At 34.7% G+C, this 16,970-nt stretch overlaps 1 protein-coding gene across 1 annotated transcript; it reads left to right on the top strand.

The window, feature by feature from the left end:
• Positions 1 to 11,362: 11,362 nt before the first annotated feature.
• Positions 11,363 to 13,047, top strand: TCP14 (TEOSINTE BRANCHED, cycloidea and PCF (TCP) 14). Its single transcript, XM_059587181.2, has one exon. It carries the CDS (start codon positions 11,680 to 11,682, stop codon positions 12,841 to 12,843), a length of 1,164 nt encoding a protein of 387 aa, XP_059443164.1. The 5' UTR covers positions 11,363 to 11,679; the 3' UTR covers positions 12,844 to 13,047.
• Positions 13,048 to 16,970: the final 3,923 nt, after the last annotated feature.

Genomic DNA, 16,970 nt, shown 5'->3' with positions numbered 1-16,970 from the left:
GATATTATAATAAAAGGTTTGTGATTATGGACTGATGCTTGGTTTTGTTATAAATTTTATGAATTGGGTCCAAGACAAGTTTATTAATTCGTTATATAAGTGGAGTCCATGTATATTGTATGAGCAACTTCCTTGTCTGATTTTTCTCTACAACACATTCTCAGAAACAGAGCTGGTATCACACCAGTAGCAGCAGAGCAATCAATTTCATAATAATTGATATAATTGGATTACATCAGCTTTAAATACACATCCACTTATTACTAAACTAAACACATAAGAAAACCAATACTACTTCTAAGAGAAGTTGTTTGCCGGCAAGCAGCCAGTGCCGCTCTACTCACGTAAACGCCTATTAGAACATGTATTGTTGGCCAATGGAGATCGACTTTGTTTTATTACACTAGCTAAGCTAGCTAAAATATTACTTGGGTGAAGATATTCTTTTAACCCAGATAGAGTTCTTGCTGGATGCTTAAGTTGGATTGAGCTTCTAGTACTTTTGCTGCTACTTTGCATATTGGCACTTGAAGATATATAAAGGACTACTTTGTGGACATGCATGTTATTATATATATATATATGCTACGGTTCCTGCTGCTTCACTCCGTCAACCACTCTATATTTTCTGAGCAAAATAAAATAGAGTAAAAAATTAAAAAAGTAAAAGTAAAAATAGTGAAGAGAGAGAGAGAGAGAGAGAGAAGAGAGAAGGGTTGGGGATTTTTACCAACTTCTCATGCATTGGGGAATGTGGAAATTTACTTTCTAGGCAGCGTTTCATACAATCCTGATGGTGGTTAGCAGCAACGAAACGCTCTCCCTTATTCCATTTTGCTTGGAAGTCCTTATTGCACTCTGATCTTTGACAAATTTCAAATGGTGTTTTTGCTAGTGATTTGGAATTTTGATTTTTCTGAGGAGTTTTTCTTTTCTTTGAACGAGATTGAGCATCATGATGATATGGATAAACGATTTGAGGGGCATGCGGAAAAGGAGTGAGAGAGGAAGGGCTTTCAGTTTGCTCCACAGCTCGAGCAAAGATGGCCAACACCAACGGCATCATCAAAACAAATCCTTTCATAACGTTTTTAGCCATAACACCCCTCCCTTCTTTAAATTTTCTTTTTTTCTTGTTTGCAATTCTTGTATTAAACCACAATTTATAATAGCATCAAACCATAATTTACCGAAGCATTTTGATGATCATGCCAAAACAATGAGTCATTCTTTTGGCAAAAATACGGTAGCTCTTGAGGTAAATAAGAAGGGTTGAAACCATGACTCTTGGAGTCTTGGTTAAGGTTATACATTTCTATAAATTGTGGTTCAATACAATAATTCCAAACAACAAAAAGAATTCAATGGAGGGAGGGGCGGGTAAAAGTGTTATGAAAGAATTGGTATATATCGATGATGGTGGACCGGTGGTGACGTTGGTCATCCTTATTCAAGCTATGGTGCTAGCTGACGACCCTTCCTTTTCGTTTCTCTCTTTCAATCATCCCCCCGCTCTCACTTCTTTTCAGAATTCCAGTCCAATCCTATCTCTGTATCCAATATAATTAGGCATCCAGGTTCCTTCAACGATGAGGAATGTGTCGACGAATGCCTACAACGTAAACTTACACCCACCCCCAAGATTTGGAATCCGGTAAAAACCCTCAACCCTACTCGCTCTTTCTCTCTCTATGGTATTTTTATTTTTAATTTTTAACTTAATGCTCAAAAATTATAGTGTTTATTCATCATTTTACTTCAAAACGCACTTTAACATATATTTGTGTTATCCATTCATAAATCTTAAATATTGTTGGGGCATTTTCGGCGGGGTTAAGAATATGCTGTCATGACAGTAGTTATATATCAAGGTTGACTTGAGATGGGCCCCAACGTGAGAATATTAGAGGTCTCTCGGCCGGAGCCGAAGGTACTTTAATGCTTAAGTAAGCACGTTTATTTTAGGAGTTAGGAAGAGATGGAAAGATAATTTTTAGTTCGTAAGAGAACCGACTTAACTGAGAAAGAGAGATTCATTAGATTTTTTTTTTTTTTTTTTTTTTTTTTAACTCAATAATCTTACTTATGCATGCTATATGGCCTGGTCCAGGTTGACATACAAACATAAAAGTTTTGTTATTTTTGTTTATTAATGTGGCAGATGCATATGAAAGTGATACTACATGGAAACTTGAGAAAGCAAAATAAGAAGAAGAAGAACAAGAAATTGTTTTCATGTGGCTAATGAAAACAAAGAAGAACTATGTGGCAACTTGCAATAGAAATGGGACTATGAGTTTTTGGTTATTTGATATGTACTCTGCTTTCCGTAATGTCCTTCAAAAATAAATAAATGAAGGCATTGAGACCATTTTGTTCTTTCTCTTTTATAATTTAGATAGAGAAGCTCCCCCTCTCAATCTTCCACCTCCAAGTAAGAGGTCATCCCCTCTTTTTCTTTTTGAATGCCTTCCTCAAAATTAATTATTAAAATAATTAACTTGGAGTGTTGCTCCTAGGGTTTCCCTATTAATTAACTGGTAATTAGCTGAGTTCACTATACAAACACTTATTATCATAGTAAAGTATAGCGGAAATCGGAAAAGAATTATCTGAGTCAAACTATTATTACCTTCAAATGTCATTAATTATCATCAATAAATTCTTAGAGCTTCCAAAGAGAGACGCAACAAAATTAACAACTTCTATCTATCTACGCAAACCTGACAATACGAGCCATTCGCTCAACATCTTCATCCCAGCAAAACACTGGAATCTACAGCCTAGCAAACCTACTAATCTGCAAAATATCAGGATGTTTCATAGGTGAAAAGTAGCAATTACAAAGTCCACGACTTCGTATATAAGTAAATTATCACGGAACTTGCTATATAATGAGCATTTGCTATGTGACAAAATGACGTGTCCACCAACCAAAACACAACAATATCTAGAGCACTACAACCAAAACGAGCTTACTAAAAAAAGAAAAAAAAAAAAAAAAAAAAAACAGAAGTTCTAAGTGTCTCGAATCTCGACTATATATGTTCACAATTACAAAGTGATTTCTACAGTCATTTATCCACCCATATCGCACCTCTGAAATGAACAGAATGTATGTTTAAAAAACAGGAACAAAAGTAAGAGCATATGCACACACATGAATCACGATATGATGATGATCATATGCATGCATGCCCACAACAATTGTTTCAACTTTTATATAGAGATTACATGAAAGAAATAGACTACTTGAATAGAAATATATGAATATTAGATTTTAAAACACATGAAGAATTGGAAAGAAAAAAAAAGAAAAGAAAAAAGTGAGTTTGCAATTAGCCTTGTTAAGTCGTCACTAATTTCAAAAGCTTAAGTGTGAGAGAATTCATATGAGCCAATATAATTTCAATTGTCTAGCTTGCATGGCATTTAACCCATGCAATGTAAACAATATTAATGCTTGGGTTATCAAAAGCAGGCAAAGCTAGCCCAAGTTCAACTTAATTTCATGTTGCATAAAATTTGCCAAATTTAATTGATTTAGTAGATTGATTGGTTATATATATTAATATAGCACATGATCATGTATATGTAGAAAGTAATAATAAAGTTGATTCTGATGTTGGCTTTAATTTGCTGTATATAAATATACTAGAATGTGCATAAAGCTTATGCCTGCCTATTTATGGACAAGAGAAAGAACATTGACTAGCTAGATTGTCGGGTTTAGGGCAGCCCGCCCTCCACTCAAACTAAAGCCAACCCTTGAATATTCCTAACTAAGGTTGGGGTACCCTTGGCCCAACTTAACCCACAAAAATGTGAAAGCCCTATTCCACCTTACAAATTGCTTGGTGCACTAGCCTGCAGTACTGACAATATCCAACTTGCTGAAAAAGTTAAATCAATTCATCTTGATTTATCTTAATGCATGAAAAAGTTAAATCAATCCTATTCCCCACCATCCTCCTTGAGATTTGTCCAAGTAAAATTTGATAATTGAAATCAGAGACTCATGATTCTCTACTATAATTTGTCAAGTTATGAGCATGTTAAATAATTAGCCGTTATCTCTAAATTCTCTAAATGTATTCTTAATTTCTCATTTGTCTTTTGTTAGACCTTCTCTTTGATAGTGGAAAGGACCTCATTTGTAATTGTTCTTTGGAAAACATTCACTCACCATCTTTGATTTTTCATTACTTTTGCAATCATACCCTTAAACTTTAAAAAAATGTTAATTTTGGGATTACTATTTTTCAAAAGTTTGCAATATCAACCATTTCGTCCAAATTCAAAGTTAAATTCTAATGGAGAAAGTGAAATTCCCAAAATACTCCAATTCAAATTCAAGGCATTTTTGTAATTTTATAAACATCTTAGGAGTATTTTGGAAATTTCATTCATTAACCGTTTGATTTAACACTGAATTTTGACGGGAATGTTAACGTTGCAAACTTTTGAAATATATATATAATAACCTTAAATTAACACTTTTTAAAATTTAAAAGTATGATTGCAAAAATGATGAAAGATCAAGAGTGCGGTATTACCTGTTCGTTTACCTTTTCTTTTCTTTTTTCTTTTTTTTTTCTTTTTTTTTTTCTCTTGATTGGTTCCTTTGTATTATCTCCTCATTTAAAAATTAAAAAATTAAAAAATCTCTATGACAATTGACATTTTCTGTATAGGAACATGAATGAATGGTTACCACAAGTTGGCCTAGTTGGGGTTGACTAGAAAACAGTCACTTATAAGTAATGATATACCTCGCAATCAAGCCGATTTTCCTTCTCTTATGATTTCAGATCTTAATCCCAGAAATTACTGCTCTAAACTCAACCCTTAATTATAATGTAATTTAAGTTTCTCTTCTTCTTTTTTTCTTTTTTTTTTTTTCAGTCAAGTTGCATGTCCAACACACTCATTTTTTGGTCAAGCCTCTTGGTGGGATGCATACAATTAATAATCACATTTGAGTCAAGAGTACTCTTTATGGATGGAAGCATGCAAAATTCGTCAGAAAACCACGTGGATCAAATTAGACCAAAGGGGCTCAATATATATCTTAGATTCTTAGGTATTTGATTCTGATCTAGTCATCTCCTTGGCCAACTCAATTATACATGTTCCCATCTATATGCGAGGATATCAAGTGTAGGTCCAGTACTAATATCTGCAAATATTATAATATTGGAACCTTCTTTCCTGTGGATGTCTACAATATTAATTTTATGATATTCTTTGTATTAGGCCTTTAAAAAATTATCCCATAATCAAGTTTGCACAGTACAGATAAAAAATGAACTATTCTGAAGGTGGAAAAGGCACTGCTGTACAGCAGCGACACTGGTGGCAGGTGAGGGACTGACCATGACACACAATGGCAGTGGTGATGTCAGTGTTAGAAAATCTATCATATTTCTTAGAGTTAGTGAGACACGAAAATTAAGAAAAATACAAAAACAAGTAATCACAAACACAAAGATTTACGATATTATATTCACTACTAAGGGCTACGTTCACAGAGTTTTAGGGGGTTTTTACTATTTTCAAAAGAGACTATACAAGAGGCATCAATTATACATTCGTACAAAACCCTAGTCAGTGACTATAAATATAACTTCCAACTTGGTCAAAACAACAAAACGAGCCAAGCTTGAATCAGGTTGGATGCGAACCAGGTCAAATATAGCCTAATAGTCGAAACTTTCACAGGTTGATAGATCTAGATCGAAAAGATCGACTTAGAAACATTATAAAGATGTAGCTCTAACCGTCTTCATAGAAGCATTAATATAAAGATGTAGCCCTAACCGTCTTCATCATGCTCTTTCTCTCTCTACTTCCTCTCTCTTCCTCTTAACAAATTCTATTATATGCTTCTAGATTGACATTAGCCGCTTTGCACGACATTTGCAACCAAGTTGCTCTGATCTCCAACATACTGAATCACCACCAATATATATAAGAACTCATGATGCATAGATAAATATGAGGAATTTGGATGGAGAAGAAAGAAAAATGTTCAACAAACAATGATATTTTAGCATGAAGAGTTAATTAATATGTGCAGAAGGATGATGGATCGTGGTGTCTTCTGTTAGGTGAGGGGCGGGACAGCTAGCTTTCTCCCAGGATATTGTTGGTCCCATTACAAAAACTGGGAGCTTACAAATAATCCTGCAGATGGATCCAATAGCAAAGATATTAGCCCAAAAATCAGAAGGTAAGCTGTCTTCGTCAATGGCGCACATAAGTGGGCAAGGTGTGTGTGGTCTCATAAAAGGCAGCATTGGCTAACTTGTGGTCCATGTTCCTCGGCAACAGGTCCACATGAATGCTGTCGTCTACAAAACACTTCAACACCAACTAATTACTTCTTCCTCATACCACCCAACCATCACACCTATTCACATGTTTCACCACTAGTACTACTTGCTTAAAATGAAAGACTACAATTTTTTTACAAACCGATCACGTGTAAATCTGTATTGTATGGAAATATCAATCATATATATGGACCGTCACATGGCAATCTACGTGTTAGTGGCTGACGAGCCAGCATATATAGATCGTTGAGTTTAATCTTAGTTTTGGGTCGGGTTGAATTATCACAACATGTTGTAGGGGTGGGTGCCCCTCCCCCATTTCTGCACTAGCTAACGTGTTAAGTACCGAGTGTGTTGCCACGTCAGTTTGTAAATATGATAAGTGTTATGTGGCCATTTACATTTTAGTGACTAATATGGTAAATGTCACGTAAATTGTCATATCAATTTGTAAAAAAAAAAAATTGTAGTGAAAACTATAACAACACGCATATTCTACATGCATGATTCATTTGGACCTATGATTTCGTCGGTGAACAGTGTAATTTTAAACAATATTGTAAATATGTATTGTTGAGGGGTGCACTTTTAAAAAATTACAATTTTAAAACTTTAAAAAATCTGTATTTTCAAATTGCAAGTAAAAGAATGCATGTGTTTTTAAAAATGTAAAATGTCAAAGACTAAATCACAATTTTACTACACACTTAACTGCGTTGTTAAAAATTATGTTTTCAAATCACACGTTCTAAAATCACTATTTTTTAAATCCTGCATTTTGAAACCACAAATCAACTTAAACTTTTGAAATAAATGATGATTTAGCACATACCATATAAACGACTTCCAGTATACCATTTCAGTCGCACTCAAATTGGAACCCTAATTATCATTTGGCCCTTATTCTCCATTGATCCCATAATGTAAAATATATGAGTTGTATTAGAATATTGATTAAATAATTAAATTAATTATTTTCTATCCTTTTAAGTTTTTTGTGATAAGTGGTGATTTAACATAGCATCAAAACAAATGTCTTGAATTTCAACTTAACGTTTTAATTTAATATTTAACTTGTTGGGCCTCACTTATGTTAGAGGAGTATTAAAAGATCAAAACAGTTATTTTCTATAGCTTAGAATTTTGAATTAAATAGTAATTTAATAAGTTGAATTAAAAAAAAAAAAAAAAAAAAAGCCTCTTGCAAACAGTGAAAAAGTAATTAGTGAGATAATCAGATAAGTGAAGAATAATGTGACAATTAGGGAAATAAACCTTAAAGGAGACCCAAGTAATCTGCATGATTGAGACTGGCTAGCAGAATCACCGATCCCTAGCTACTCTCTGTACGTAAACTCATCATTGTATTTATTTATTATTATTATTTTTTTTTTATATGATTGACAAATAAAAATTAATTAGGAGATATTGCTTGAAGCCTTTGGGTCATCTTTCACCTAGTGGTCCTGAATAGTCCATGTAGGGCATGGAATCCATGAAACTTCATTTTCTTTGCTCCTTCAATTTTCTTTTTCTTATTAGACGATTAAACTCACATGCATTTCCTCTCTCATCGACTGTGTCCAAAGTTTCTGCAGCAAAACTTATGATATCCCACCATTGAGCCTAATTAATTGCATCAACCAATTATTAATTTAACTAATCTTACAAAACGACACAAATCACAACAATTCCGATCCATTTAGGGTTGTAATTGAGCCGAATATTGAATGTTCAAATTCAGTTGGTTTATTTTTTTGTTCAAACTACGTTCTTTTTTTTTAAAAAAAAAAAAAAAAAAAATTAAGCTCAAACTTGTTTACGAGTTGCTCGATCAATTAACTTACACATAAACCCACTCATATAATATATACACACATTAAGTCTCACAATTACAACATTCGATCAATCTATATCTATTACACTACAAAATTAAAAGAATTCTTTTTTATCGATCAATTTCTAAAAACTTAACATGTTCTCATAATTACAAAGTTTAAAAAAAAAAAAAAAAAAATGAAGTTATACGAGCTTATACGAATCGATCCGAGTTTATACAAAAGTTCGGCTAGTTTAATAAACAAGCCTAAATTTTTGTTAAAGCTATGTTCATTTAATAAATGAACCGAACCCGAACTTGTTCATAATTAAGCGACTCTTTTCATTAATTTACAGCCCTATCTAGCTAGCCCCATTCTAATTAATTAATTAACACTCCTTAATTAATGTGAATAGAGAAGCAAATTAATGTATGTTAAGTAATTAAGTTTGGGCTCCACCAGCTCATAGCTTGTCGTACGTAACAATATTGTCATCCTCTCAAAGTGGGTTTTTGCCACTAGCTACTTTGAGTACAGTCATCCTCTCCAAGATTATGAGAGCTTTGTTTTGGACAATTCCACCTCGTAATAGGAATAACTTCTTCCGACATATATGTCCGCCACACAATCTTTAGGTTTCTTCATTAATTACAACCCTAATTACCATCGAGTTCTAATTATTTGTTAATGAACGTACTAATTAAGTTCGTGAGTCAAAATGACATATATAATAATCTTTGACAATTGTACTTCAAGCTTAAATCGTTTATTAAAAGAGTACGCATTTAAATAAGAATCAAGCTTGAATAATTAAATAAAAATAAGTTCTTCTCGAGCTTAATTAATTGGTTTAGTTCATTTGCAACGGTAGAAGATTTATTTGTTTGAAATGAATAAATTCTCTTTACATTTCTACAAAAAATTGTTTAAACTATTTTCTTTAATTAATTGTACGAGGTATTTTAGTTGATCAAGGGTAACAATTGTAGAAATATTCTAGATTTTCTTTTTTACTTTGTTTTTTGCAAACTATATTGGATATTAGAAATTCATCTAATGAAGACAATTCTTTGGGGGTGGGGGGAAGCCTAACTATAGGAATTATTAAGGGCCTAGCTAGCTCGTCATGATATTTAATGAAGACAATTTTATGTGAACAAGATCATAATATTTTAAGGTTGGGGTGTTTGGCAAATCTTTTTTAGAGCAAAAAAGAGAAATGAACGGGTTAATGCGAGGCTAGAGTGACATAAATGTGAAATGAATTTTGAATATTTTTTTAATGAACAGCGAAAAAAACGAGTTTGATAAGGAATTGGTTGATAAATGGGTCGAATAATGAATTAGCTATATATATGGGGGCAAAGAATTGAAGGGGGGGTAAAAAATAATTTTAAAGGGTTTAATATTTCATTAAAAAAAAAAAAAAAAGCATAAATTTTAAAGGACTTTCTAACATTTTGAGGGGCTACTGCTCCCAATCGATAATGTGGTTCCACCCCTAATTGGATGGATGGTAAGGAAGGGGAGGGGTTGTCTTCCCTTGGGGTCCATCAAGAATGGATGGAGATAAAGAAAGAGAAACAGTATAATTAGTTTTAATTATTAGAACTCATAGGATTTCATTGTATATTTGCCTAGAATTATCATAGTAATGTAGTTAATAAGATTCATATGATTTCTCACCACATTTACAATATTTATCTTGTATGACTTACTTCACCAACCATATATGCTCTATAAATATATAGGACGTCTTGTAATAACAATATTTAAGTTAAATAAGATCAAGATGTAGCTTTAGTGAGTATTATAACAAAAATGTAGGCCTTTAAAGGTCGAACCATCTCAAATTTCTTGTATTCTCTCTTTCTCTTTTCTCCAAAACATGTTTCTTTTGCCTTTTCCTATAATATAATTAATATAATTTTATTTCAATCCAGTTTCCTCTCTAAACGACCAAACACCTAAAAAAAGTATAATTTTCTCCATCTCTTTGTGCAGACATGTCAAAAAAAATAAAATAAAATAAAATTTTCATCTTCTTATTCCCTCTCTTCCTTCCTTCCTCCTCCCTCTCCTTTCTCTTTCTCTTTCTCTCCCCCTTCGTTTTGCCAAACTTAATCTATAGAAGAACTCAATTTATACAAATTACATGCCCAAAAATGTAACATACATGCATTTCCCGGCTCTAGCTGATCCATCTGTCAATTTTATTGTGATTTTCAGCTGGAAAATCAACGTCCTTATACTTTCAAAACTCCATTGACAGTTTTTTCTCATTCTAGATATGCATCTTATACTTTGTTCTTTACGTTTTCAATTGAATTTATGCACCGCTAGCTAGCTTATGCATTAACGTGTCAAGTCAACCCAAAAAACAAATTGCTCAATCAAGTTTTTGAGAGATGTCAGGCATCCAACTCCAACTACTCAATGGGCCAAATCTGGTGGTCGGCATCACCTCCGCGCGCGTGATGGTTGGGAGCTGAGTGGCATGATTAATACATAGATTTAGTGATATTGAAAACAAAAAGAAAAGAAAAATATTATATATTGACTAACGTAGCAATACCAACCAACGCGCACGGAAAAATGTGTAATACATAGTGTATATACATATATATATTTACAAAGTATATATAGTATGGCTCACAAGCAAAAGGAAGACTAGTGATCAAACATACATGTATGCAGACATAACCCAAACCCAAATTTGATAATTAGGAAAGAAACCCTAATAGTAAGGAAGGCCAAATTAGGGCAAGGCAAGTTGAGGAATAATCCCAAAGTCCCCCAGCAAAGGTGCAGCACAAAAGGCAAAGGGCAAAGGCAAAACGAAATGATTACTTGAATGAGATGGGACCCAGATGATAGTCTTTCCTTTCCAAGTCTCTCAATTTTTTGACTTGGGATTGGTCCCACATCGGCCACCATTGTCTTTATGGATTGAATGATAAAAAGAGCACCTCACGTGGAGTCTGAACCAAAGGGGCTGTCCAACCACAGAATAAAAAGGAACCTCCCCCTTCCTTCATTCACCAAAAAATAAAAATCCCAGATATTTTCCCCCCCCCAAAAAAAAAAAAAACTAATTATTTCTCTAAAAGAAATACAAAATTAATGAAAAAGCAATTTCTTTTTCTAAAAAAATTTATGCTTTTTAAAGCTCACCCATATAATTCCCACTCATTATCTTTGTTGCTTAAAGCTTGCCCTCCTCCCTTCCTTATCCTCTCTCTCTACTCCTCCCATGAAAAATTCTCAAACAAATTAATTCCAGCAAAAGAAAAACACACCCTACTCTACTCTTATATATATATATATATATATATATATAGAAGATAGATATATATATAGGCTAGCTAGCCAGAGCGTAAGAGAGAGAGAGAGAGACAGAGACAGAGACCCACCATAAGATTAAATTAAACCCTCACTCACTCACTCACTCACTCACAATCCTTTCATCAAAAACCATTACTACTCTTTTCAAGTCCACCCCCGGCACCTATTTCCATGCGATCATGGAAGGAGGTGATGAGCTCCACCGCCCTAATTTCCCATTCCAATTGCTAGAGAAGAAGGAAGACGACCCATGTTCCACCTCCTCCGGATACCCTTCCCTTGCCATCTGCCCCGTCGAACCCAACGCCATCCAAACCGCTGGCGGCGGAAGCGCCTCCGCAGAACCCTCCAAGAAGCCACCCCCGAAGAGAGCTTCTACCAAGGACCGACACACCAAGGTCGACGGCAGAGGCCGCCGTATCCGAATGCCGGCACTCTGCGCCGCTAGGGTCTTCCAGCTCACGCGCGAACTGGGTCACAAGTCCGACGGCGAGACCATCGAGTGGCTGCTCCAGCAAGCCGAGCCGGCTGTGATCGCCGCCACTGGCACCGGCACCATCCCCGCCAACTTCACGTCTCTGAATATATCTCTCCGGAGCTCCGGCTCCAGCATGTCCGTTCCCTCCCAACTAAGATCCTCCTACTTCAGTCCCAATTACTCGATGCAGCAACAAAGCCGACGGAGCTTGTTTCCCGGTATCGGATTATCCTCCGACAGCGGCACGTCGACGCTCCTCAATTTTCAGTCTTCCGGCGGCATGAACTCCATGCTACAAGCGAAGCAAGAGTTGCGCGACGCCACGTCATCTTTGGACTTGTCAGAGACGACGGAGGAGAGCATGGGAGGAGGGAGGAAGCGGAGGCCGGAGCAGCAGGACTTAATGTCGCAGCACCAAATGGGTAGCTACTTGATGCAGTCGAGCACCGGGGCAATTCCGGCGAGCCACGGTCAGATTCCGGCCAATTTTTGGATGGTTGCTAATTCCAATAACCAGGTTATGAGCGGTGACCCTATATGGACGTTTCCTTCCGTTAACAACAGCGCTGCTGCTTTGTATAGGGGCACCATGTCAAGTGGGTTACATTTCATGAATTTCCCTCCCCCGGTGGCCCTAATGCCTGGCCAACAACTAGCCTCAGGAATTGGCGGCGGTGGCGGCGGTGGTGGCAGTGGGGGTGGTAATAGTATGAGCGAAGGCCACTTGAATATGCTTGCTGGGTTCAATCCTTATCGGCCTATTTCCGGTACAAGTATATCAGAGTCGCAGGCGAGCGGTTCCCATTCGCATCACGGTGGCGGCGGCGGCGATGACCGGCACGACACAACTAGCCACCATTCATAGACTATCATCATTCATCACCCCCCCCCCCCCCCCTCCCCCACCCCCACCCCCACATCACATGTGTACTAGTTTGATGTGTAACACACGTGAGGCTTGATTGCTCTTAAAAATTTGAGTTTTTATTTATTTCCCAAATTTTTTTTTCTTGTGTGATTAATATGAGGTTTTTAGGGTTTGGGGAAGACACAATCTCTCTCCCTCTCTTTTTTTTTTTTTTCTCTCTCTCTCTCTCTCTCTCTCTCTCTATATATATATATATATATATAACATGGGTTTTTATTTTTTTGGCTAAAAGTGGCATTTGGGTTTTTTACAAGACGATATCTTATCATCATTGTTTGTGCAATCAATCTTTGGTTGTTTGTTTTTTCTTTTTTCTCCAAAGCTGTTACTTTGTAATTTTATGCTTTTTATGTTGGAGAAAATGACCTGTTTGCATCCTAGGGTAAGTCTCCTAAGTTCTGCCTACCTGGCATCTGGTGCAGTGAGAAAGGGTGTTCAAAATTTACACTTTGTATATATATATATACATATATATTTTTTTTGATGAATGTGAAGAAGGTTTACAGCATCAATGATTAAGATTGAAGGAGAGAGAGATGGGGTTAATAGAAGGGTGGGGTCCAGACCTTATCAGTTCCAGGTGTTGGCTCAGGTGGTGGGACCGGGCTGCTGGTCATTGCCCAAACCAATGTACAATGTCACTGACAAACAGGTGGATCATTCCCCATCTTTTCTTATGGTGCAGTTGCTGGCACCATAGAGAAATCGGTGGTGGGTGTTGATGACCCCACCTCCCAGATGGCCCCATCAGCTCATTAATCTACACCGTTCATTCGCTGGGCCACCATTTTCATGGGCACATTGAATGATTGGGTCTCAGTGAGGGGAAAAGATGTGGAATCTGCAGTTCCCATGGTCCAACTTGTTTACTGTCTCCCTTCAACATGTTTTTAAGACTACTTTCTAGTTGGCATTTCACAATTGTTGGACCTTCTTTTTTTAACACCCTATTACATCTCTCTCTCTCTCTCTCTCTCTCTCTCTCTATATATATATATATATGCTCGTATACATATACTTTGTAGGGTTTTGCTTTAGTTCGATTTCAATTTGAAATTAAGTTCGTTACTCAATTGTAACACGTGTCCCACATCGGGACACAAAGGACATGTGTCACAATCCTATAATTTGTATATATCATGATTAGAGCTACTTATCAAAAACAAAAGTCATGATTAGAGTTGGAGGTATTGGTTTATTCACTTTTTAGGAATCATAGCTCCTAAATGTTAAATATAATATCTTCATCCTAATTATTATTTTATTAGACTGACGTGATAATATCTTATCATCCCTTAATTTTTTTAATCAAGGCTAGTAAATATTATCACACCACCAAGTAAGTAAAATAAGAGTGTAATGTACATGGCATCCATCGATGAAGTGAAGGGTAAGTTGGAATCTAAGAAGTAGCTTAGATCACAAGCAAGGGAAAATGAATTACATCACAACTCACACGAAAAAGCAACGTAATACATCTTATAAATTTTTTACAAAACTAACGTAACGGTTTACGTATTACTTACTATGTCAGTCATTAATAATAAAATTTAATTATAAAACTATTAACGTACATCAATTTGTAGATTCACATAGCTTTTTTGTCATTAACAGTTAATTTTCCTTGTTATTTTTTCTCTACTCCTTCTCTATATATTGTAATTACATCTTGTTGTATATAAGTATATCTGGCAGGGTCTTGTAATCACCTGGGTTGGGCAATCAAGGAAGAGTTAAATTCAAGTTATGGGTGTGGGTGGTTTTTTATATATATATATATATATATATATATATATATATATTTTCTTTTTCTAATGCCCAGCAAACAATAAAAATAAACTATAAAAGTGGTCGTGTCCTACGGGCTTCTTAATGATGATACGGCATGTAAAAAGAGAGTCTGACAGGTGTACTCACATTGTAAAATTCAAAATACCTGCTTCGTAGATTCCATAAGTTTTACACAACTTTATTAATAAATAAATCAACCATATTAAACTAAATTAACTAATCCCCATCTCTTACGAAACTTTCCCAATTAACTATATATATAATATCCGTTATTAAAAATCATTGCCCAAGTATTCCCAACAGCCATCTCCATAGTTGTGATATGACAGCAGATCATTCTTCTAAATTATCTTAATATTTTACTCATGAATAATATTATTCTTTATATTTATTTATTACACTATTTTTGTATAGACTAATATAACATGTTCTAAGTCACTTTACATGTTAATCACTTAAAGTATATTATATCAGTTAATATGAAATGTGTACGAAGAATAGCATTACTCTTTTCTCACATAATGTATAATTTTAAATCATTCCGCTAATTTTGGAATAATGTGACTTTTTATATTCATTTCACACCACTAATGTAATGTATTTTATGTGGCTTTTCATATTACATACTTTAAAAAAAAAAAAAAATTAAGCTATTTAAAATATGTCATAGTCAACTTGTATGACATAAGTGTGAGGAGTAATATTACTTTTGTCTTAATCAGAAGTGATTTTTGACATTTAAAAAACTTGCAAAATAACTAAAAAAATGTGTGAAACAATCTTGACAAATAAACATAGTTTGATGAACATCTCCTTATTTTTGTGATTTTTTTTGTATTAAAATTTTACTTGGACATTCAAAGTAATGGATTTTTTTAGTACCCAGAGAGATGTTAAATATAGTTTGAGTGAGTTTAATTAGTGTTAATTAATAGAGGTACATATAAGGTGAATTGGGACGCTACAACATATATCGTTATGGGGCGAATAGGCATAGGCATTGTGATAAGGGATTTCGAGGGGCATATAAATGCAGCTCGTGGCCTAACAATTCTTGGGCATTTACAACCGGTGGTAGTAGAGGCTTTGGCAGATTTTTAATGCGGCTAAATTTAGTAGGGATTTGAGACTACATAATATTTTTATGGAATGGGATGCCCTTCAAATATACGTGATGTGCACAGAACGAAATTGAAGCCGCTTTGGACAGACAATGGCAAAATATACGTGCGGTGCTAGATTCGATGCATAGATGGCAAATTGGTCATATTAATAGAGAAGCTAATGCGGTGGCACATATATTAGCCCAACAAACAAATAAAACTATTATAAATGAGATTTGGATGGAAGAAATTCCTCATTGTATTTGTAATATTATTGTTTCTTTAAAGCAACCACAATTATGAATGAAAATTTTATTTTTTTCAAATAAATAAATAGAGATTCAATGTATATCGAGATTCAATAATTTGGTATGAGATATTTATGTTGTCATTATTTTCTTGTGGGTGTAATTTAAAACAAACTCAAACTTTAAATTTATTATATGATTGACCCACCCAACTATAAGGCAGTTATTTGGTAGAAGTTGTCGAGTTGCTTGTTCTTGTTCATATAAAAAGAAAAAAAATAAATTAAAAAGAAAAAGAAAAAGATATACTAAAAATTGGTCCCTTTAAATGTCCATTTATTGTCAATCTAATTTTTCATGTTTCAAATTGAAAATTTTGGTCCTAACACTTCTAAAGTACATTCAATGTAGTACCTCTGTCTACATCTGGGTATCTATCAATAGACTAATGTCATATTTTTTCTACAAAAATTTTAAATTAAAGTCACTATTTTTTATCAAATGACTTATAGTAATGATATTAAAGTCGATGTCCTTGAACTCGACAACACAAGTTACTCATATTTTTAGTTAAATATTTCATATATTGTGCTCTATTTGTAGCAAAAGGGAGGATTAAAATAGTTGTATGTCAAACTAATATATTAATATCATTTAACTATCAAGAGTACGTACAGGTGGTTCATAGGTCAGCGTCAAGGCAATTTTCATGTAGTTAGGTAAAACACAAGGACATGTGTTCAATTTCTGCAATGAAAATTTTCATGTCTGATTAGTGTAAGTAAACCAAATTAGGTTTCGTTGGTGTTCGGATGAGACTAAGTCACGCTATGGTTTAACGTCTAAGCCCCTCTTGTCATGAACTCCTATGATATTAATCTCATCAGTAAAATGTCTTTATCGCATTTCAGTAAACAGTTGA

This window comes from Corylus avellana, chromosome 3 (assembly GCF_965113065.1).
Source record: "Corylus avellana chromosome 3, dhCorAvel1.hap1.2, whole genome shotgun sequence".
In the NCBI taxonomy this organism is placed as follows: Eukaryota; Viridiplantae; Streptophyta; class Magnoliopsida; order Fagales; family Betulaceae; genus Corylus; species Corylus avellana.
The sequence above is the reverse complement of the archived record's forward strand: the minus strand, read 5'-3'. Positions and strand labels throughout refer to the sequence as shown.